Source organism: Zalophus californianus, chromosome 10 (genome assembly GCF_009762305.2).
Source record: "Zalophus californianus isolate mZalCal1 chromosome 10, mZalCal1.pri.v2, whole genome shotgun sequence".
NCBI classification, from domain to species: Eukaryota; Metazoa; Chordata; class Mammalia; order Carnivora; family Otariidae; genus Zalophus; species Zalophus californianus.
The window spans coordinates 97,067,046-97,091,163 of record NC_045604.1 but is presented as its reverse complement, the minus strand read 5'-3'; the positions used below and the strand labels follow the sequence as shown (position 1 = coordinate 97,091,163).

Below are 24,118 nucleotides of genomic sequence, written 5' to 3'. Positions count from 1 at the left end.
CTGGATTTCCCAGGATGCCAGAAGCCCAGCAGCAGCTGTGGTTCTGGGAAGGGAAGGAAGGCCAAACTTGGCCCAGCTCTGGCTGACCTTGGTGGGGGATTTCTGGATGACCATTCCAGCCTAATAGGTGGCCCAGAGCAACGGTGGTTGAGTCTGTACGTCTACCCGCCCCAAACTTCAGACCACCCATTTCCCCCTCTCTTCACTTGACCCCCATCCCCCACCTACACTTCCCCAAAGATACTGACCAAGCACTTTTGTACAATAAAGTTTAATCACAATTATAAAAATGTGGCGTTGGGTTTGCGCTATTAACATATGTACAATCCAGCCCAACAGGAAGGGCCCGCCCCCCACCATCCTGGCCTGAGGGAACAGGAGCTTCCAGACGCCAGGGTGGGAGGGTGACCCACAGGGTCTGGCAGGAACAGAAGATGAGGCAGGGTTCCAGGCACGGAGTCCCTAGGACTGGGGGCACAGGGCCCCCCCCCAGGGGGAGAACATGGCCACTGCCCCTAGAGACCCCTAAACTGGGGAGGGGTGCACGCAGGGCACAAAGGGGAAGTCCCCATTAACACAAAGCAAGGGGGCTAGCAGCCCCCCAAGAACAGGATCTGTACAGGCCGGCACCCCAGGTTTCCACAGGAAACAGCTGCTGGCAGCTACAAAACATTTACAGCTTCTTCTCCGCAAAGAAAAAAAAGTTAGGGGGTGGGTGGGCAGGGGCGACAGGGCAGGCAGAAGTTGCCTCAAGGAACTGAGGCTCCCTCACTGGGCTCGAGGCCCCCCAACCCCGTATTTGGAGACGGGGGCAGGTGAGGCCTGCGGAGCCCCAAGGGGAATAAATAGGGGCGCGGGCACCAGTCCTGCCCCACCTCAGTTGAGGGAGCCTCGGCAGCTCTCGGTGCCGCACAGACACGGGATCTTGTTGTCCTCCAGCGGGAACTTGTAGTCATACGTGATCTCCTCGTCCACGCCAATGGGCTGCTTGGAGTAAATCACAATCTTCTTTTGGGACTCGATGGTGATCACCTTGGCATAGCAGTTGGGCTGCAGGAGCGGAGGGCAGTGTGAGCTGCGGCCCCTGCCCCAGGATTCCCGTCCCCCCCTGCCCCGCCCCCCGGCTGGGAAGCCCCCCACCCTGCGCACCGTGCAGCAGTGGTTGATGAACCTCGCCAGGTTGCCACACTTAGTAGCATCGATGATGGTGTCGTGGTCCACCCGGAACAGGTAGCTGCTGCCGATGCCCTCCTGCACGTAGCGCTTCTCCCGCATGTCGGCCACCATCTGGTAGAACGGGGTGCCGCCACAGTCAGCTTCCGGCCAGACCAGGCCTGACCCCACCAGCCCCCATGAAGGGGCCCCGGACAGTCCCCAGCTACTACCCTGGGAGCCACATCGACCCGTCCTGGACCTGCAGCTCTTCCTCTGGCTCCCACCAACCCAAGGTGCTGACCGTCTGCTTCCAGGAGCCCCGTCTCTTAGGGTCCCACCCTCCGCCCTACCCCGGATACCTTTGGCTGCCATTCTGAGTCTCCCAAAGCGCACCTCAGGAAGTCTGCAGGGGTCAGTGGGCAGGAGCCCCTGCCTGGCCCACAGTGGGGCCAGGCCAGTTCCCGAGATGACAAGGCCATTTCAGGGGCTGAACCCTACTCATCTCTTCTCCCAGGACCCTCCCTCTCCCAAACAGGCACCCACGGGCTGCCACTCGGCGCCATCAGGGCCCACAGTCCTGTGCGAGAAGGAGTGACTATTTCCCAGAAAATGGGACGCTCAATCCTCTGCTCTCTCTCCTTGGGTGATCTCACTCTCTTCCACAGCTTCAACTGCCAGATAAGTGCTGGGGACTCCTCCCCAACTTCCATTTCCAGCCAAAATCCACCTCACTGGAGCTGCTGGGCGTCATCCTCTAGATGTCCCCGGGGCCCGGCAATGGCACGCGTCCCCAACTGGAACTCCGACCACACAGCTGCTCCTCCTCCTCACTGCCCACCTCGCTGGCAGCCCAAGCTACGTCCAGCTGCTCTGAGCAGCGCTGAGAAATGGCCTCACCTCCCCTCGGGGCCCCGCTTGCCAGAGCCAGCTTGTTGCCCGGTGCTGCCAGCTGCCTTGAACCCACAGGCTCCTCTGTTACCTCGGCTGCCACTAGGCTCCCACTGCCTAGTCCGGGCTGCCCGGGCCTCTAAGGGATCCCTGTGACAGCGCCCCTGCCGGTCTTGGCCTCTGGCTAGCCCCTTGAGCTGCAAAGCCCATTACTGCTGGGCGCTTGGCCATGGCCTCCCTCCCCGGCCGGCCGGCCGGCCCCAGCTCAATGCCACGGCTCCTAAGCTCCGCGGAATCCGGCCTCCACCAGCCTCTCTAACCTTCACCGCGGCCGCCAGCCCTGGTTTCTCCAACTAGCCATACTGACCACCTTGCCCTCCTAAGACTATCCTGTCTCGGCCTTTGCACATGCTGTCTGGCAACTGGGAGCACCCCTCCCCTCATCTGAGTCTGGGAGCTCATCGTCATCCTTCAGCTCCTGGCTTCCACATCACTGTGCGCCTATCGCTGCGGCCCCCCCGAACTTCCCCTTCCCGACCGACCAAACGCCATCGTTCGGTGCAGTTCCTCGTGCAGCGGCCCCACTGAACTAGGAGGCCCTTAAAGTGAGAGAGAACACTGGTCTTGCTTCTTCCTGGATCATTAGCATCTAGCTTAGGAGTACCCATTACCAACTGCTGACGGAAGGAAGGAAATACAAAGAAGCAGGTTTCACCAACTACGTCTTGGAACCGGGAGGTCACGTGGGGCTTTACCCAGAGATGAGGTGGTTCTCATGCCAGTGTTCCGAGCTGCCATCGGACCAGGGGCTGGGTACAGGGCCTCACCTGGCGGATGTTCTGACCCACGTATTCGATGACCATCTCGTCGGCTGCAATGGGCTCCATGGCAAACAGACCCCACTCGTGGATCCGGCTGCGGCCGAACCGGAGCTTCTTCTTCCGGAACTAGAGGGCAGAAGGCAGACGGTGCTGCTCAGTGCCTCCCCTAACCTAACCCCTTGCCTTGGCCGCCCTCCTCCAAGGGGAAGAGCCTGCTTTTGGCCCCGTGCCTCCATGCCCACCCCCAGGAGACTTCGTGATGCCGCCCTCCCTCCGAGCCCCGGCTCCTCACCTTGAGCTGGTTCAGCTTCAGCAGATCACTGTCCATGATGGCAGAGGTGCCGATGGCGCTCAGCAGCCGCCGTTGCTCAGACCGGCGCTCCGAAAGCACGCGGTTAGTCCCCTGGGAGAAGGAGAACGGGGGTCGGGGGTGGGGTGGGGGGGGAGGTAAGTGACAGGAGAAACCACGGGAAGGGATGCCAGGGGGCCAGGTGCCAGGGCAGGGCCTTACCTGAGTGTCCGCTCCTTCCAACTGCCGGGCCGAAACAGGGCACACATCCAGGTACCTGTCCTTTTCCTTCTTGCTGATGGGGTAATAGCCTTCACTGCGGGCTGAGCCTGTCTGGTGCTCACGGGGCCCGTCCTGGGGCCGCCGCTTACGTTTTGGAGTGCTCAGGTTGGTGAGTGCAAGGTGTTAAGGAAGAAAACGGGTTCTTCACTGGCCGGATCCCCGGGGGCCCCTCCCCTCTACCCCCCAGTCCCAGCCCAAGGAAAGGGTGACTGACCTTAGCTGGAGGTCCCAAGCATTATTTAGCTGAGAGGGACAGAAAGATGGAGAAAAGGAAGTCTCACACCTCACCTTTTCTGCCAGAAGAACTTTGGGAGGCAGAGAAGGGGCAGAAGGCAGAAAGAAAAGAATGGCCTGGAGGCCAGGTGAGAAATACCCAGGCTGGCCGTGGCAGAGAGCACCGAACAGGGAAGGAGATAAAGCCAGAGGCTAGCTGCAACCTGAGGGGGCCGCTGCCCCCCCCACAGGGGCCTGCCCTCCTGTCCAGAGTAGGCCGGCCGCTAGGGCCCAGGATATTGGTGTGATGGACCCAGTGGGTGTCGTTAAGCCAGTCAGCCCCGCTTGTCTGCTGCAGCAGCCTCTCGTACGTGAGCCGCAGGTAGCCCATGTCCTCCAAGTCCAGGCCCGAGTTCCAAATGTCATACAAGATGGTCATCTGCTCAAACTCACTGCGGGGCTCGAAGGTGGGGGGCGGGGGGGGGCGGGGGCGGCGGGGGCGGCCGCCTGCGCCGGGCATGGGAGCGGAGACTGCGCCTCCGCACAGCGCCCCCCCCGTCACTGCTGCTGCTGCCACTGCTCTCCGAGGACTCAGACTCCTCCTCCTCCTCCTCCTCCTCCTCCTCCCCACCCTCCTCCTGCGGCGGCTGCCGCTGCGGCTGCGGCTGCTTCGGCTCCTCTGCCTCGGCCACCACCACCTCCGGGGCCTCCAGGACCTCATCCGCTGGGGAGCTGAAGAGGGCGGCCGGGGCAGGAACCGGCTCCAGGGGCCGAGGGGCCGGTGTGGAAGGCGGCGGCTTGACGGCCAAGGCGTAGTTGTGCTCTAGGAGGATGTGGCTGAGCAGGGGGCCCGCGCGCTCGGCCTCGTCCGACGTCTCTGTGGCCTCCGAGTCGTCGCGACGGGCCGGGGTCAGGGCCAAGTCGGCCAGCACCGCCAGGTCCACTTCTGTCCCTGGCTCAGCTTCCTCCTCCTCAGCAGAGCGGCCACGGCCTCCAGCCCGGCTGCGACCTCCTCGGGACACCTCCTCAGGCCAGCTCTTGACCAGAGACGCATGGTCCAGGGGCAGGTTTCGAATGGTCCGCTCCACGGCCCTGGGGGCTTTGCGGGCGACGGGGCCAGAAGACTTGATCTGCGGAGGAGCGGCTGGGGGCGGCTCTGGCGCCGGCACCTCCTCCAGGGCAGAGAAGGAGACAGTTTTCCGGCGTTTCTTGGGTGGGGGCAGGAGGGGGATAGGAGAGGAGGGGCGCTCATCGGGCCGGGGGGCGAGGGCCGGGGGCCCCACCGGAGGCTCGGCGGGCAGCTGGGGCACACTGGGAGGCGGCTCCTCAGTGGAACCTGGGGAAGGAAGCACACAGGGAGAAGCAGAGGGTCAGCACTAGGGCCAGCTGTCATCAGAGGGGATTCCATGCAGGCAGGGCACCGGCCAGCCTCGCCGGGGAGGCCGCACGCAGGCTGCCGGCTCTCCTCCGCTTCGAGCAGACACTTGTCCTCGCTTGGCCAACAGAGCTGCCTCTCACCCGCCATGTCCTCGGCACCGTGGGCTCCCTTGGCAGGAGGAGATTCTGCACCTGCTCGTTCACACAGTCGACAAACATTCACGGAGCACCAACTCCATGTCAGGCATGGGGAAAACAAGTCGAGCAAACACTTTCAAAACCCTCAACAGAGCTTACAGTCCAATGGGGACAATGACAGGAAACAAATGTACAGCCCAAACCGCACAGAGTCGAGATGGGGGCTCTAGAGAAACCAACGCTTAGGCTCCAGCCTTTTTACCAAGGCTGGCAGTGACTGAAATATGTCCAAAGACTAGGCACACAGGCCAAGACTATTTCTGCTGGCCGCACTGCATGATGGGGATGCAATTAACCCTCTCTGAATTAAAGTATGTTATTTCAACTACAATGTTCTCCGTTCAGTGATGTGAAAAAGATATAATATAAGCAGCTGAATCTTTGTATTAAAACACTGCATAAAATCTGTTTCCTCCCCACCACCTGCCAAGTAGCAGGAGGGTTTGCCAAAGTGGGGAGGATTCAGGAAGACTCCCCTAAAGAAGCTGAGGGTGAAGTTGAGATCCCAAGGACAGGGGGATAGCCTGGGGAGGGGACACACTGTCTTGAGCAGGTGGTGTGATCTCTCTCCAGTCCCCTAGACAGGAAGCACATCCTCCCTCTGTTGGGATCCCCAAGTCTGTTGCTGAGTGTGGGGGTCTGAATACAGCTCAAGACGTACACCGACTTGTCCCTGGGGCAGACCCTGTCCTGTGGACTGACCCTCTCCGCCCCTAAGTTTCAGCCACCAGAACAGGCACGGCCTTTCAGACCTGCCTCTCCCTTCTTGCCTACTGGGAAAGCTCACATGCGGCTTTTAGCCCCAGCTCAATGCCATCTTTGTGAAGGCTACCCCAACTTCTCGAGACGATGGTAGTAACTTCCTCTCAGAACCAGAAGGCCGGTGGTGAGTCAAGTGCCAGGCTTCAGGGCAGAAGCAGACCGATAACTAGTATTTTGCACCAAGCACCAATCCAAGACTTTGATGTATGTTAACTACTCATTTCATTCCCCACAACCACCCCGTGAGGTGGGTACTATTATTAAACCCAGCTTACCGATAAGGAAACTGAGGCAGAGAGAGATTGTTAATCGGCCCAAGGTCACACAGCTCACAAATGCCAGAATAAGATCTGCACCCCAGGCGGCCAGGGTTGAACTTCGAGCTCTCTTCAACTGCCCCATGCTGCTCTGGGCATCCCGCAGTGGGACTCGGTGGTTTCACGTCTGGCTCTAGCAACTCCCAGAACTAAAGGGCAGCCAGCTCCAGGCCAACCTGTGTCCATGACCTTAACAGACATTCACCAGCCAGGCACCCCGAGCAAGGCCCTCAGCCTGCTGTCTCCTGAGGCTCTGGAGAGCAGCTGGAGTCTCAGCCAGCAGTGAGCCACACTCTGAAGCTAGTGAGGTGCCGGGTGCTCGCCCCAGGCCCTCCAGTTTCTCCAAGTCTCCTTCTCTCTGCTGTTCTGGGGCAGCCCTGCCTTTGATCCATCATCCCAACCGAGCCACTGTGCCCTCTGGAAGCCTGGCCCTTGAGGAGAACGAATTCCCCTCCTGGCTCAGCTGCTTCACACAGATTTCTTTCGCTTCTTGTTCTGAAAGAAACCTGGCCATGCTTTTCCTGTAGAGAGACAACTTTTGGGGTACCTGCCCAGTCTATACAACCCCCAGAAGCCAAGGTTTCTACAACATGACCTGCCCCACTCCCTGCCCCCAGCCAACATTAACTGATAACCTGACCCAAGCCAGGCCAACCAGAAACTTCCCTGAGAATAAGGATCTAAGATAGGAATGGGTTTCTCCGTAGGGGTGGACAGAAGCAGAGGAAGCCCATCTGCCGGAGAGGAATGAATCAGACCAGAAAACAGAAGAAAGGCAAGTCCCAAAAGGTGTCCAGGTCCCATCTTTGGGTTTCACCAGACAAGCCCTCTGTTGCCACTGGGCCACCTACCCTCTATCCAGCTGCATCCTTGGAACTCGAACATCCCCATTGTTCTCTAAAAGCCAAGGGACCTGCCTTAACCTTCTTAGCCTCTCCCAACTCTGCCATCTACTTCCAGGACTGTTCACCCCATTCTTCCTTCTCCAGTGCCTTCCTTCACTCATGCTCAGCTAGCCTTCCCTACTCACACACATGACCTTGGTAACCCCCGGACGGCCCCACCCGGGACCTTAACCCTCTGACGCCCTGCCCTCTGATCACAGTTCCTCAGGTCCTTTCGGTTCACGCCACCGCACCTGTTCCATTTCCCACCTTGGGGCTCCCCCTAGCCTGTCACCCTTCTCCTAAATGAGCGACTCTCCTTCCTGTGCCTGCCCCCAGTGCCTGCCAGCAGGGCCCTCACTCTGTTTTCTCCTTTCACACCACTTTCCACAGCCTTCAGCCACTGCCGCCACCCTGGAGACCCCCAACCCTGACTTTGCCCAAACACCTGCATTTTCTCCTCCTTCACCCCTGACTCCCAGTCTCAGCAGGGCATCTGAGTCGCGAGCCCTGTCCATTTTCATCCTCACTCCTCACTCTCCTTCCCCATCCCCTTGTGCTCAGAAAATGCCCTTCCTTCCTACTACAGAGTGAAACAGGGCGTCCTTGAGCATGAAAGCCCACATCTCTCTGCCTCCCCAATTATGGGTGTATGTGCGTCAGGCCTAGAGGTCACCCGCCCACCCCCAGGTAGGCCACCCTGACAGGTGCTGCGCTCTCTCCCGGCCCGTCTACCTGTCCCGAATCTACGTGCTTATTTCACCTTTTTAGTTTTTGAAAAACTAACCCTCCACCAACCCTGCATTCTCTTTCGTCTCTCTGATCCCAGCTGGGTGACCTCAAGCATCTCTCTAAGCCTCAAATTCCTCATCTGGAAAGCAGGAGTAACAGGGATGGTGTGCGGCCTGCATGAGGAAACAATCAGCAGTGTGCTAGGCCAAGAGCCCGGCACACAGGAAGCACTCAAGAAACGTTACCTAGTACCACCTATCACGGCCTTTAGACTCTTCTTCAGAGTAGCCTAGCCTTCCACAAGCCTGGTCATCTCTGTCACCTGCCCTCACTCCTTTAACACCCCGTAAGTTGGCTCCAGTCTGACCCACTCTACCGAAAGTGATAAGGTCACCAGTGACCCCTAACTGCCCAATCCAACAGAAGCTCTTCCTATCTTAACAACCTCTCTTTCGGCCTGCTCATACATACCACTCCCTCCTTTGGAAGACTAAGCTGCCACATTTCCTTCCCATCTGACCTTCAGATCTGGCGATCCAACTGCCTGTTGGATGTTTCTTACCTGGAGGCCCCAAAGGCACATAGCAAAGTCAACCCCGAGGAAGCACATCAGCTTTCTTCCTAGTGCCGGTCCTCCTCCTCTCTTCCCTTTCCTGGGAAGTCGTTTAACCAAGTGGTTCGTCTCCTCAATTTCTCTCAAATCCTCATCCCCACTTCTACTCCTTGCACCTCACTGTAACCGGGCCTGCTTTGGTTCATGCCCTTCGCTTAACCGGCATCTCTTCAAACCCTCACATGGGTCGTCCTACCTCCTTCCTCACCCCTTCGGAATCCCCCCCTTCCTACCAGGATGATCCTTCTGCAGAAATGCAAAACTGACCACGCCCCACTCTTTCTACCTACCCTACTGAAGTGATGCCCTCGATCACCAGCTCTCCTGGTACCCATGGACTTAGGAAAGGCCGGGAGAGGCATCTCGGGATTAATGAGAGCCTCGACTCCTCTTGTGAGGCCTGCACCAGAGCAGAGTGCAACAGCACCGGGAGGTCTTCATGTAGTTACTGCTCATCTCAGACCACAGATTCTCAGCAACATTCGAGAGAGATGTCTGGAGGGCCGCATGCATTTACGAAGCCTATCTTGAAAACTGACTCACTGATGCCATGCTAAGAACACCCTACTCCAAGTTACCGCCATTGCCTGCCTAACTTACTAACTGCAACAGCCTCCTAGCCTCCCCACACATACTCTGGCCCCTCTCCAAGTTCTCTCTGCACTGCATCTTTTTAAAACACAAATAAGATCACGTCACTCCTCTGCTGGCATTCCACTGCCCTCAAGATAAAGACCAAATTCCTAATGAGGCCGAGTCCTCTTGTACAGCCCTGTCCTTGCTCACCTCTCCAGTTTCAGCCATTCCAGCTTCCCCTCATTCCCCACCACCCGGAAGGCCTGTTTTATGTCTCCAACATGCTGTTTCCTCTGCCCTCAGGGCCTTTGCACATTCTAATCAAGCCCGGCTGCCTGCTCTGCCTTGATTTCAGCGCAAGGATGCTTCAGCAGAAAAGACCAGCAGAGACATCCCCACAGATGTGCTCAGGTTCTCAGAGAACCCTGTTCTTCTCTCTTACAGGGCTTATCAGTTTGCCATCACAGATTTTCTGAGGTATTTATTACTCAACTAACGGTCTCTCCCTATAGACCATAAGCTTCAGGAGAGTGAGAACAGGGCCTCTCGTGCCTACCACTGTACCCCATGCACCTGCCATTAAGTACATATGACCCTAGAACAACACAGGTTTGAACTATGCAGGGCTGCTTACACACGCTTTTTCTGAGAAATACGGCTGAATATCGTAAATCTATCTTCCTTATGATTTTAAGGATTTTTTCTTCTCTAGCTTACTCTTTTTAAGAATATAGTACACGATATGCATAACATACAGAAAACGTGTTAACCGACTACTTACGTCATCAGTAAGGCTTCTGGTCAACAGCAGACTATTAACAGTTAAGCTCTTGGGCAGTCAAAAGTTATAAGTGGATTTTCAACTGCACAGGGGGTTGGCGCCCCTAACCCCACATCGTTTAAGGGTCAACTGTACTCAGTAAATAAATATCCCCTGCCTGAATGAACAGGTCACTCAAAAGGATAAGTTATGTGTACGTGCTACAAAGTAACAAACTTACAAACGTACAAACCCACAAGGCAAACCAAAGGTAAAATTAACTTTCGAGCCAAAGCTGTTCACAGCTGTCTTCCACCTATTTTGTCCATTTAGTCACCTGCTAGTACACACGGCACATTAAGGCAGAAGCTCAAAAAAATTAAGAGGGGGAACTTGTTAAATTGGAAATTTTCTCCTTAATTAACTTAGAAAGAGATCGTTCTGGGACAGGCGTGGGTCGGGAGGGGTGAGAGAGACCACTGCTGTCCTTGTTAGCCACGCACCCGCCCCTGGCAGCACCGTCTGAACGTGGCCGTAAATGTCTCCAAGGGAGGACTGACAGAAGATGGTGACTTCTGTCCGACTTGTATGCTTTCAAACAAAGTCACGTACTCGTACGTCATTCACAAATGTGGACTGTTTTATGTCTGTTCTCACAAAGACAGATACAAACATAAACAAAGACCAAATCACCGGCTTGGCACCACCTACCTGCAGGTCTTGCTGGAGACTTCTCCTGTTCAGGGAGGGGTGTGGCTGGGGAGCCTGCAACCTGCTCTGGCTCGGGCTCTTCCACGGGTGCTGGCAGGGGCGCGGGGACATCTCTGGGGGGAGGTGATGCTGGGGGTACAGCTGTTGGCCGCTCCTCTTCCTCTTCCTCTTCTGAGGAGGACTCAGATGATGAGGAGGATGATGAGGACGAGGAGGAGGAAGATGAGGAAGATGAGGAGCTGGATGAGCTGCTGCTTTCGGAGTCCGACGTGCTATCATTTTCACCATCTGAGTCAGCATACAGAGAACATTTGGAGGACGAATCGCTTTCCCCGTCCTCGCCTGGAAATCCAGAAGGGGCAATCAGGCGAGGTGGGAACACCCCTTACTTGGCCAAGCCCTGGGTCCATTCACTGATTCACTACTATGGATAGGTTAGGCTCTGTGCCAGGTGCTGGCAAGTCCAACCATCAAGGAGTTGGATAAGTACACTGTTTGCTCACAGTGAGACCAGCTTCAGTATGAAAGACCAGGGGAGCGAGGCAAAGGGAAGTCCTGGATTCTGCCGAAGATCCAGTCAGGGGAGGGATCCCTGTGAGGGAGATGCTCAAGTCGAGAAGGACAAGTAGAAGGGCACTAGGAAGACAAGAGGACTAAATGGGGGCGTCAGAGGTGAAGGGAGATGGGAGACCGCTAAGCGGTCTGCTTTAACTACCAAAGCTTTTCCCAAGGTGGGTCTTAGAGAAGCTGCCGGGGCGAGACGCATAAAAACTTAAAGTCCACGTAAAATGAGCTTTAAAAGTGTTATATGCATGGGGCGCCTGGGTGGCTCAGCTGGTTAAGCGACTGCCTTCAGCTCAGGTCATGGTCCCAGGGTCCTGGGATGGAGCCCCGCATCGGGCTCCCTGCTCCTCGGAGAGCCTGCTTCTCCCTCTCCCTCTGCCTGCCGCTCCCTCTGCTTGTGCTGTCAAATAAATAAATAAGGGCGCCTGGGTGGCTCAGATGGTTAAGCGTCTGCCTCCGGCTCAGGTCATGATCCCAGGGTCCTGGGATCGAGTCCCGCATCGGGCTCCCTGCTCCTTGGGAGCCTGCTTCTCCCTCTGCTTCTCTCTCTCTCTCTCCCTCTGTCTCTCATAAATAAAATCTTTTAAGAAATAAATAAATAAATAAAATCTTAAAAAAAAAAAAGGTGTTCTATGCTCTATGCCTCTGGGAAATGGCAATATGTTGGAAGAACTTCATAAGAAATTAAGAATTTTGAAATGTCTGAGGAACACAAGTGAATGAATTTATTTTTTATTTTTATTTTCTTAAAGACTTATTTGATACAAGTGGATGAATTTAGAATAGATGGTGGTGGTGGCCTGCGATGGGTCTGGAGGATGGCGAGATGGAGCTCAACAGATAAACAGGAGCTAGGTTATAAACGGCCCAAAATATTGGGCTGAGGAGTCATCTTCTAGAAAATAGGGAGCTAGAAATAGACTTTATGGAGGGAAGTCACAGTGTCAGGTGTGCACTGGAGGGAAGAGAATTCCATCTGCAGATTGGAAAATGGACTGAATGGAGGAGGAAGGATGGAACCAAAGACAGGAAAATCAGTCAACACAGCTGCAGAAGACTCTAAGTGAGAAAGACAGGCCCCAGGAACAGAGAAGGCAACAAATCCCAGAAACACTGAGACGGTGAAATGGACAGAAAGTGGTGACCAAGTGGATGTGTGGCAGTCTCCCCACTCAGAGCAGGTGACCCCACCCTCTGCCTTCCTGAAAAGACAGCCTCTCAGATCATCATTCTTCCCATCTGGCCTCTGCTGAAATGGCACCTCTCAGAGGTGCTCCTTCTCCAAGATATCTAGAACAGCCCATCTTTCCCCAGCTCCCCCACCCGTTACTCTCTACCCCAGTAACCCAGTTTCTCTTCTTTAAACTACGCATCTGTCTATCCAAGGTACTATTTGTTCATTTGTCAAGTCTCCTCCTCCCCTCCAATCGATCCCAAGTTCCATAAAAGATGTGTCCCCAATACCTAGAACAGTGCCTGGTACCGAGTAGGGGCTCAACAGCTAGCTCTGAACAAATGAAGGAGAAGCAAGACTAAACCATGTGCCCCAGACTCGATGGATGTGGATGGACAAACAGGTGTCCAGCTGAAGAGCGGAGTTGTGTCTGGTGATGGCAGCCGGGGGAGAGGAGACGAAGGGGCGCGCGGCTCAGCGGCCGGGCCTTCAAAGACGAGCAGTGCTCAAAGGCAGAAAGGCACAGTCTGGTAGTACCAGGGGGAAGCAGGAGAACTCAGACCCCTCATCTTGAGGGGCTAGGAAAATAAGTTAGTTCTGCTGGGTTGTCATCAGGCGAGAGCCATGTGTCAGCACAGCAGCTAAGCAGAAGGGAGTGGTCTGGGTGTCGGAGTTACTGTTTACAACGGGCCAAGGGTTCCAAAAGATGGGGCTGAAAGACAGCTGCTTTGGGGAAGAGCAAAGGAGGCCAAAACATCCAACACGAAGTTTCTGTGGACTCAGGGAAGGGCTAGACAGGCAGCGGAACCCCTTCTTCCCCCAGCCAGAACTCGACCATCCTGTCTGTAACTTACCATCTGACGCCTCAGTCTCCTTCTTTGCAGTGTCCATGGCTTCCTCACGTTCTTCATCTTCTTCATCTTCTTCATCCTCCTCCTCCTCCTTAAAGAAAAGGACAAATAGGAACTAACAAGAAAAGGACAGCTGTCCTCCAGGAGGCCACTGCTACCTGGGCTCCAGGCCAGAGAGGAGGCAGCTATGGGGATGGGAAATCTTGGCGGGGAGCGGGCGCCAACGGCCCCTCACCTTCTCTGAGGAGGACTCCTGGGACGCCTCCTCCCCCTCACTGTCCAGAGCAAAGGACTTGCGGTGCTTGCCCTGGGTCTTGCTTCGCTCTTCGTCTCGCTTTGGGGGCTTGGTCCCCGCACGTCCGGGCTCTCCGGCCTCCTTGTCCCGCTCAGGGTCTAGGCGCAGTTGAGTGGCAGTTATAGGGCAATCCACCAACAGCAGAACGGTTCCCGTCCCCTGGCCTGAAAGGAGCTTTGCACACACCCTTCGTCTTCCTGATGGTCCGACCAGACAGACCTCACTTTACAGACAAGAAGCTGAAGCTCAACAGAGAAATACAAAAACCCCAGAGCTACCTAGCATTTTCTATAGTTTAACCACACCGCACCCGCTTCACCTTTTGTCCTTTTTTGGGGTGGAAGAGGGAATGGACTTGTTACGCCTGCCCCAAGAAAACAGCACTAAGCCAATGGTTCTCCAGGGAAGCCAATCGAACTCAGTAAGGAAGTTGCCTAGCCACGTAAGCCATCAACCCACAGCTCAGACCTAGGCAAACTGGAAGGAAGGTAGGAGAAGGGCTTAAGCATTAGATGGGAAACCAGGGTAAGCGACCTGTTTAACCTTGAAACCCTAGCATTCTAGATGTTAAAGCTACCATTTCTATTTTACAGGGGAACTATGAAATACAGGAACCTTCAACGACAGAGAAGAACCACAACCAGGACCCAGGAATAACCTATCTTAAGCTCCTCACACCTCTCCGCACTGCTTTAACTCCGTAGCGAAACCTCTACTTGGCCACTTGCCCTCAGACACCTTCCCCCTTTCTCACTGCTTCCTGCATTCCTATCAGAAGCTAGTACCTTTCCCCTTTCTGCTCCACCTGACCTCCCACTCACCATCTTCATCTTCCTCAGCTGGAGTGGAAGGACGGGGCCTCTTTTCCTCACTGGCCTCTGAAATTTCTGAAGGCTCTTTTCGCTTCACCTGGGGTGTAGGAAGAGATGGAGCCTGTTTTGAACTCAAACACTCACAGATCCCAACCACCCCTACCTACCCCAAGGAAGGGAGGTCCCCAGCCCGCCCTCTCCTCTGGGAAACACCAGTTCTGGGTACCTTGAAAGAAGGCAGCCGCAGGGCCCCTCGCAGCCCTGACCCAAAGGCGAAGGCCTCGATGCCCGTGGTCCCCCCACTCTTGGCCCAGTCTACGAGGGACAGCAGGCCCGGCTCTTTGAGTTTTGTCTTCTCTTTATCCTCCTCCTTGGCTTGCTGTTTGGCCGCGTTCTGGAATGGCTGCAGGCAGTAGGGGGACTGAGCCCCAGAACCCAGGTGCTCCCTCCTGCCTCCTGCCTGAGAACTACTCCCAGGTCCCAGGAATACAGAAATGCATCTACTCACTCCTCTATTTGACACAGATCTATGCCACACCTCCCCTGCACCAGCCCTGTACAGGCATTTTCTCCAAACTCCGCTCATTTAGTCCGCCCACCTTACAAAACAGCTACTATTATTCCCATTCTACAAACAGAAACTTTGAAGATCAACTCAGAGATTTAAGGAGGCTCGTAAGCCAGAAATCTACTTTCTCCAATGGAGTCCCAAGGTTTCCCCAGTCCCAGGCACTGCCCCTCACCTTGGCCTTCTCTTCTTTGCTCTCCCACCACTGGTCAAAAGCTCCAAAGGCCACATTCTCCACCATCTTGCGGTTGAGGTCTCGCTGCATGATGCTCTTCATCTCTTGGACAAGGGTGGCCAACACCCGTCCCACGGTGCCTGCTGATGGTAGGGCCTTGCCCTCCGCCAGCTCTGCCTCCTCCCTGGGAGGTAGCCGGGCCTCTTCTCCCGAGATCGAGGAGGAGGGCAGGGGCTCGGCTGCCATGGGCAAAGGCAGGTGGTAGGCCTCCCGGGAGTAGGCCCCTCGGCCTTCTTGCCCTTGTGTGTACAGAGCATAGGGTAAGCCATAGGCTGCCTCTTGCGGGGGTGGGAATGGCAGGAAGGCCTCCCCGAAGGCTCCACCGGGGGGACCAGCTGAGGCAGCAGTCAATCCCTTGCCCTGCCGCAGCTGGTGAAGCCGCGTTAACATCTGGGTCTGCATCTGGAAGGACATGGGCATCCCTCCCCACTGAGCCCCAAGTCGATCCATGAGCTCTAGGGAGTTCACAAAGTCATAAATGTGGGGGGGTGGTGGAGGAGGTGGGGGGTACTCGGGGGGTGGTGGCCCATCAGGGCGCGGTGGGAGGAGGTAGGCAGGCTGGTGGGGAGGATAACCAAGGGGCAGGGAAGCCAAGTAGGGAGGAGGAGGAGGAGGCGGAGGAGGAGGGGGTGGAGGCTGCTGGGGGGGTGTTGGGGCTGGAGGGGGTGAGCCGCCCCTGTCATCATCGGAGATCTCCATGTCCTCTCCAGAAGAGCATGGAGAAGCCTGTAGGGGTGCAGAGAAGGGTCACAGAAAGCTTCTGTCTATTTCCTGGGCTTTTCCTCAAACCCATTCTCTTGCCTAATTCCCTTCCCTGCCCCGCCGGGCCCAACTCTGCCTCCCGGATCCCAGGCACCTCTGCTGGCTGACCCCCAACCTCACCTGGTTCTGTCCGTTGGCCTTGGGAGACTCCCGGGTAGCCCCCGGTTCCCCACTCCCTGTAGGTGCCACATCCTCAAAATTAGCTGGGGCTGGAGGAGGCGTGCAAGGTCCGTGACCTGACCCAGAAGGCACCTCGCTCCCTGCGTCTCTAGACCCAGGGCCCGTGGTGCTGTTCTCTTCCTCCTCCTCTGTGTCGGAGGCCAGGAACGAAAACTTGGAGCGCTGCTCCTTCAGCAACATCTCAATGCGGGAATCCAGGCTGCTATGCTGAGCGAAGGGCACGCTCTCGTTGGTGGTCTCCGGGGCCGGGGAGCCGGAGCGGGCAGGCGAAGCTGGGCGGGGGGAGGTCCGCGCTTCTTCTCTCTCAGGGCTGGGCCCCCCCCCACCCCCGCCTCCACCCGGTTCTGGAGGCTCCGGGGGTGGGGCTTCCGGGGCAGGAGGCCGGTAGTCCTGGTCAGCGGGTCGGCTGGGCTCAGGGGGCAAGTAGGAGGTGTAGGAAGGCGGGAAGCGCTCGGCTGCGTTTTCAGCAAAAGATGCCCCGGGGGGCTCCTCCCGAGTCGCCCGGCGGGGAGGGTAGGAAGCATGGCGTTGGTAGCGGTTCCAGCTCTCGTAATACGCTGGGTAGTTCGAGTCAGTCCCACGGAAATGAGAGGACGACGACGAGGACGACGACGACGAGGAGGACGACGACGAGGACGAGGACGACGAGGCCGAGGCCGAGGCCGTGGCTGCAGTCGTGGCCGAGGCGGCGGCGGAGGTGGTCGTGGGGGCTGAAGATGCGGAGAAATGGCGGCGGGAGAAGGAATCCTGGTAGCTGTTCTCCGAGCGCCGGGGCTTGAAGGAGGTTGAAGTGGTGCTGGAGAGAAAGCGCAGGAGTTAACTGGGTTCAGCTCTGTAGGACCAAACCCTCGTGTCCCGGCTCTCAGGACCCAAAGCCCCTGAGTCAACGCCCCCAAAGGAAGATCTAAACGCTGCTGGGTTTCTAGCTATAGACAGTGAGTTCCCTGAAGACAGGGATTTGCTGGCTGAATCCAAAGAGAAACCAGGACACGTGACTCCCAACTCCCTTTGAGAGCGACTCCAGGTTTCTTCTTCCTAGTGGCAACTCCCAGAATCGGGGGGGTCCCAGAGGGTGTTCACTCTGCACCTGCTGGAGTAGGCAGAGTCCTGAGAGTAGGGGGTGCTGCCCCGAGATGTGTAAGGGGTTCCTTGGGAGGACTGAGGGGTGAATTGGCCAAAGGAAGATGGGGTGTCTTGTCGGCTGCTGGAGAAGCTTGTGTCCTGGGAGCAAGGGGTGCCGTTGCCAGGTGTGCTCACACCGGCGGTGCCGGCCGGGTAGGCAGCCGTGTCAGAGGAGGAGCGGCGGCGGGATTCAGTCTGGACGGCAAAAGTAGAGCAAGGAGAAAAGAAGAGATCAAGTGCCATGTGACAGCTCGCCCTTCCCCAAACCACAAACCCCAATTCCCTGTCTTTTGAAAGCATCTCGGCATCTTTTTTTTTTTTTCCCTCTTAACATATATTGCATTATTTGAGCGTCTCAGCAGCTCTTCTTGGCTCTTGCTATCCTTAACGGGGAAGTCCAAAACCTTCCAAATACTGTTCCTGGCACCCAAGCACTGTGCCCAGGTGGTGAGGGCCACGGCAACCACGAGCTACTTACTGCCTCAGCAGCTGCACCAGAGCCCTGGAACTTCTCACTCAGGGCCTTGCCCCCCGTGGGCACTGTCTGAGGGGTGTAGGAGCCGTTGACTATCAGTTCATAGTACTTCATTCGCTGTTGTCCTGGAGGGAGGAATATGGGAACCATCAGAGTCAGATAGAGAAAACTCCTCCTTCCTGAGTTGTTTTTCCCATTTCTTTCTCAGACCTCAAGTTTCCTACAATGTCTTGGAGTCCCAGATTCAGGGATTTCAGTTACCTTAACCTCTATCTTTGGGACCTTCTATCTCATCTCTACCTAACGATGCTACAAACGACATGCCGAAAGACACTTTGCTGCTTATAAATAAACACCTCTACTGATATTACTAAGTAAGTTGGATGATCACCAGGAGAGAGAAGCATCAGTACCCCTATTTTATAAGCTCAAAGAAAATTGACCTGCACAAAGTCACAAAGTTGGTCAGTGGCAGACTGGAATTCAAACCCAGGTCGTCTGATGCTAGATCCCACCATGCTCTTCATCCTACAAACTAAAGGTTGCAAAATGGCAGCCTGAGGGCTAAATCCAGGCCACAGCTGTCTTATTTGCCCTACAAAATCACTTAAAAAAATTGGGGGGAGGGGGTTGCAGCATTTAAAAACCCTGAGATTTCACATAAAAACCAGGATTTCTGACTTAATAACAAAACATTACTTGGCAACATTAGTCCTCATTCCCACTTGCAAACTGGCTAATGCCAACTAACAGCTGTCTCCTTTCGATGGCACGGTACTCTACAGACCCCCCGCCCCCCCGGCCACAGTCCCTCGCTCCTCCCTACTGCCTCTTAACACAGAACCCCAGGCTGCTTCACTCATCTATACAGGTCCCAAATTCTCGATCCAAAATTTCAAAACCCCAAGAAACTCCAGACCAAGCATTTTTTGGAATTTGATCTCAAAATCTGATCTGAGCTGAGGCGATTTACTAGTTCTTATTGATAATACCTAGCGTGACCCTTCCTAGGTTTTCTTACAAATACAGTCATGTGCTAGACTATAAGATGCTACCCAACCTTCTCAAATATCACACAGGCAGAAAACACATAAAAGCCATAATTCCTCTGTAAAATTCTAATTTCAGAAACACACCTGGCCCCAAGAGTTTCAGCTGAGGAATCATGAACCTGACCGTGCGCCTGGCCCCAACAAGCATTTGCACGTGCAGTCTCTGCTGGAGCTCAACCTTAGGCAGCAGGCAAGAGAGCCCTCACCTTTGATGTCGAGCTGGGCATGGATGATGTTGCCCATGACGGAGGTAAGGTGGAGGTTTTTGACCGTTTCCTTGGCTCCCCGAGTGCTAGTGAAGAGCACGCGGGCCAGGCCCAGGTGCTTGCGAGTACGGGGGTGAAGAAGGATCTCTACCTCTTCCACCTCACCGTACTTTCGGCACATATCCTTCAGGAAGGTCTCCCGCACATTGTCATTCAGCCTTGCGAAAGTCACTTCCTTCAGTGGGATCTGTCCGATATAGAACTCATCGAGCTGTGGAGAGGACAGGAGTCTTGAGTCTGGGGTCTCAATACTGACCACGGTGCCTTTGTCCTTTGGGAAACTTGGTCCAAAGAGAGAAGACCGGGGAACACAGGCAAAGAAACGGGGGAAAGGGCCCCAGCATGCGCAATGTGAGACCGACCCCCCTCTGCTCTGAGTTCTCATCACCGAATAACGCAAGAACCAAGAAAAGAAACGTAGAAGTGAGAAATAATCATACGTGGAAGAAACTAATTGTAGGGAATAACTCACTAGTTTAGCTTTTGCCACGGACTGGGCACTAGGAATACAAAGATGAAAAAAAAAAAAAGATTCCTGTTCAGAAAAGCAGATCAGACACAGAGTCACAAAAGGACACAAATGTCAGCGTAAGTGTAGACAGGGTGTCTGGGAGACCAGCAAAGGAGTGGAGGCAGGGAAGAATTCATAAAGATGGTGTCATTCCTATTTGGCTTTTTGGGTAGCAAGAGTTCACCAGATGACAAAGACTTGTAGGACACAGAACTATAAAATAACTTGGCATCTTCTAGGAGCTGCAAAACGTACGGTAGAGTGGAACACAGGTGTGGCAGATGAGGCTTGGCCAGATCAATAATCGTATGTGCCAATGCACAAAACATGGACTTGGCAACGAAAGTAATGTAAGAGTAAAATAAAAAAAAAAATGGCAGAGTGGAACATGAAATGGGAGAAGAGAACAGAGGCAAGGAAACCCGGTAAAATGAATATAAGAATATGCATTTAAAAAAAACAGCAATGAAATAAGAAAATTAAGATTAAAAAGAAAATGGGTTTAGGAAAGAGTCAGCAGCACTTGATAACAGATTATGTAATAAAGGGGAGGACAATCAAAACATGACTCCCAGGTTTCCAGTTTGTGCAACTGAATAGATGGTTTTACCGCTCATCAGTAAAAGGGAAATGGAAGGGAAAGCGGGATTAAGGAGTAAAGGTAACTTGTTTTCGATCTCTTGAGTCTGCTATGTCTGTGGGGCCTCCAGATGAAGCTGCCCCTCTATCAGGGCATACAAGTCTGGAGTTCAAGAGACTGACTTTGGCTGGAAACAGAAATTTGGAAGTCACCAATGTTTCAGTTACACTCAAAATTGTGAGCATGAAAAAGACTGTTCGGGGAGAATATACAAAGCGAAAAAAAAATGGACTGAGAGTACCTTACAAATGATTTATTTAAAAAGGAGGGAGAGTAAAGAATTAGTGAAGGAAACTGAGAACCATCAGTTTTCGAGGGCCAGTCCAAGGCCTGATGAGTATCCTGCCTAGACAGGGAAATAGGAATCTTCTGAGGAAACAAGATGGAGGATCAAGTGACCGAACAAGGGGTAAGGAGCAAAGGACTCCCAAGGATGGAGTCCCTGGCCTTGTCACTCCCCTCAATTGTTGAGAAACTGGGGTACCACACCAGGGCACTGTCATGCTGTGCATTTTCTAGGAGTACACAGTGATGGGTACAGCAACTAAATGTGCCTTCACTTCATCCTTCAAGGAGTCAGCACCCCTGCTTGGAACACCTCACCTATACCTTTCCAGAAGATAAACACAACTCTTCTCCAGAACAACTCAGTCTCACAGCCTCAGAGATTGTAAGATCTGATTACGATCCCTTCATAGAAAAGCCCCTTCCCCCTTTTATTAGCTTACCTTGAGACTAAACTACCAGGATGGATCCTCCATACAACCCACCCCCCCAAGGGCCACCACACCCAGAGTCTAGCAGATACATACCTTAAACTTAGGGACTGGGAGGGAAAAGTCTCTGTTTTTGGACCTGACGTGGCAACGGGGGTCTTGGAGGTCTTCCACTGGTATATACTTCGAGTCCTAGGAAGGAAAGCAGGAACAGAAAGACAGCTCAAGGTGAAAAAGCCATGCTGTTGAGCTTTAGGAAGCGCGTTTGGAGCTCCGCGTGCAAAAGAGCAGGGTTCTGGTTGCCCACTTTTAAGAAGGCAGGCTATGGGCAGGGGAGCTCAGGGTGCTCGAGAGATAACAGAGAAGAATGGGGCCCCGAGTTCGCTAACTGGCAAGGCCCGGGGCACTCACGTTGACACTGAAGTGGACTCCATCGTAGCGGTACACCTTTTGAGAAGGCCTGCGCAAGGCAGGGTCCAAGGCAGGATCCACGATGAGCTTGTAGTTCCGCCACTGGAAGCTCGGGGCTTTCTGCCCATCTCCCCCACCTTCCTGATCCATCTTTGCTCATTTACACTGTTAGGAAAGAGGAATACGCACGGGGCTTCAGGATTTAGGCCTGACTCCCTTGCTGCCCCTCACCGACTAGCCCAGACTTCAGGTCCTCTCATCACCCCAGTTTCCACACCTCACCATGACCCGTGACTCCCCCAGATTTCCCCCCAAGTACCCTCTTTCACCACAACACCCCATTCTCTCTCCACCTCCCAACTCTCCCCTCAGGCCCCCAGGCCCATCTCGCGCCCCCTTACCTTCCCGCTCTGCCTAGCGCGCGCCCCACTTGGCCTCTGAGCAAGACCCCTCCCCCGCCCCCTGGCAGGCCCCGCCCCCTCCCGCCTCCTCACCGGCCAGCGGCCCGGGCCAAGCCCGGCTCTCGCTCCCACACACCCGCTCGCGTCCCCGCGCCCCGATCCTCTGGCCAAGAGGTGGCACCTCTTCGGGGCGTTGGAAACACCGCGAGACCGAGCCCGAGACCCAGCTTCGGCCCCGAATCCGGGCGGGGGGGGTGGGGGAAACGCGCGCCGCTGCCCTCTCCTCCCGCCCCGGCGCGATCGGCCCCCCCATCTCCGCGCACGCGCGGCGAGGCCTCACTCACCCGCTCGTGGCGAGCGGCTCCCCCTCCCCCCACCCCGCGCGGCACCTCAGCGGCGCGAGGCGGCGGCGGCGGCGGCGGCGGCAGCGCGAGACCCGGCCCCGCAGCGGTGGCGGCGGCGGCGCCCCCCCACCACCACCTCCCCGGCGCGCGCACCAAACACCACCGCCACCTGCGCGAGGCCCAGCGGGCACAGCGTCTACATTCGCACTTTCGCCACGGGTGCCGCCAGGAGATCCACGGGGCCGAGGAGAGCGGCTTCGCCTCGGCCGGCGCCCTTTAAGGCTCGAGAGGTGCGGCCCAGGGAGCCTGGAGATTGGCCGCATTCCCCGGAGAGTGGGCTTCACCACGACTATCCAGCTGCTTTGGCCTGGGGTCCTTGACGAATCGGCGGCGACGGAAGCAGCGACTAATCCCTGAGGAAAAAGGGGGCGGGGCGGAGGGGAGGAGGCCAGCCAGAGCTGGGGAGATTTGGGTGGCGCGTTGAACAGACGCAGATTCGTCAGGCGGGCGGGGCGAATCGGTGGACGGGATGCGCGCTCCTTCTCTCCTCTTTCCTGCCTCTTCCTCGCGCGGCCAAAGACCTAAAAGGCTGCAGATTCGCCACAGGTCCTGGCCTCACTGTCGCCTCCCTTCACCCGCCTTGCTGGAGTCAAGAAGATAATGCCTGGTTAGCCAAGCCCTGTTGGCAGAGTTGGCCACTTTTTCTGGATCTTTCTTAGTAGCGCAGCTTAGGGGATGCCCAATTCCGACCCTGGGGAAATGGCTACGGCCCAAAGCAGCTCTCGGAGTACCATGACAATTTTCGGCCGAGTATAGAGAGGCCCAAGTAAATCTGAGGAAGAGCCGGCCAGGCGAATCGGCGGACCCTCCTGTGGGCGGGGCCAAGGCGCGGCGCGCAGAGGGCGTGGCCAGGGCGTGTAAAGCCCGGCGTCGCGGGGGCGCTTCCTGTAGGACCCACCGAAACCGTGCGGGCTGGGAGGGGCGCCCAGGAGGTGGAAAAATACAACCAACAGTGGTGACTCAGGCCGTTTGCCTGGCGTCGCACATAATGCGGGGAAGGTTTTCCTGTCGCCATCCCCCTTGGGCCTCTAGCTGTTTAAGATGCCCATTTGACAGACTGGGAGACTGAGGCCTGCAGAAGGTGCCGCGTTTTACCTGTACTCGACCCAACATTCGTGATTCAATCGAAGGCTACCTCAAAGTAATGTTATAAGACTTGTGGGGCCTAAAGGCCCTGGAACAGGTCTTGTGAAAAATAAACTAGTACGTACTGGAGCTGGGATGGTCGATTCTTCAAGCATCGTGGTCCCAGTGTCCACCGTTTTCAGCCGGGTGGGGGGGGGTGCGGGGGGGCTAAGCTTACGTGGTCCCGCCGCTCGAGGGCAGCACCGGCCCAGGCGCTGAGGTCACCGAGGCTGGGCATCCTTTTCTTTCAGTGGGACGCAGGGCATCTTGGTTTCTGGGTAATGGCACTCCCAGGAGGCCCCTCGGATTGAGCTGAGGATGCCCTAGCTTTCAGACATTTCTACGTTAGTCCCTCGCTGTGTGACCTTGGGCAAGCCACGGACCTCTCTAAACTTAAGATTCTTCCTCTGAAAAGGTGTTAATTCCTGTCACGCAGGACTATTGTAGGCGTCGGAACAGTGCAGGAAAGGTAGGCCTGGTTCATGCAAATTCACTATTCTAAGTAACAGGAAAAGAGAAAAGACGGACTTGACCGAGGTCTCACGCGGTAAGAATAGATGAGAGGATTAGAACCCCTTAAAATTTTGAGAAAAATTAGGCTGAAAAGAATTTTCATTAACGCATGGGTGATGAGAGCAGATTCCTTTCTCTGTCTCCGTTGAAAGGTATTGGCTTTTTATATCAGAAAGAGTCCCCGTGTTATGGTAAAGGTAATCCAAGTTTTCATTGGCTTTGGGCAAGATCCTCCCTCAGCTTTCCCAGGTCTGTTTCTTTATCTCTGAAATGCAAATGATAAAGACTGGTCTCTTGAGGTGGTTGTGAGAGTTAAATAAGGTTACCTAGCTTGTAGTATGTAGTAGTCACTCCAGAAAGTTACACCAAAAGAAGCTTATTCTAAATCCACGATGGAAGAGATGGAGACTCTGGGCTCAGGAACAAGAGTGCAAACATTTTTGGCTTTGGAATAAGTCAGTCT

At 55.4% G+C, this 24,118-nt stretch overlaps 1 protein-coding gene across 1 annotated transcript; it reads right to left on the bottom strand.

Moving 5' to 3' along the window:
* Positions 1-251: 251 nt before the first annotated feature.
* SETD1A (SET domain containing 1A, histone lysine methyltransferase) lies at positions 252-21,633 on the bottom strand. The gene is given in 19 exon segments (XM_027612822.2): positions 252-1,050; positions 1,150-1,287; positions 2,871-2,990; positions 3,157-3,267; positions 3,376-3,548; positions 3,949-4,132; positions 4,134-4,984; positions 10,579-10,920; positions 13,171-13,258; positions 13,403-13,560; positions 14,284-14,371; positions 14,501-14,677; positions 15,018-15,803; positions 15,960-16,815; positions 17,107-17,336; positions 17,620-17,741; positions 18,875-19,145; positions 20,898-20,993; positions 21,213-21,633. Coding segments are annotated over 19 exon segments (5,115 nt in total). The 5' UTR covers positions 21,363-21,633; the 3' UTR covers positions 252-876.
* Between the last annotated feature and the right edge of the window lie 2,485 nt (positions 21,634-24,118).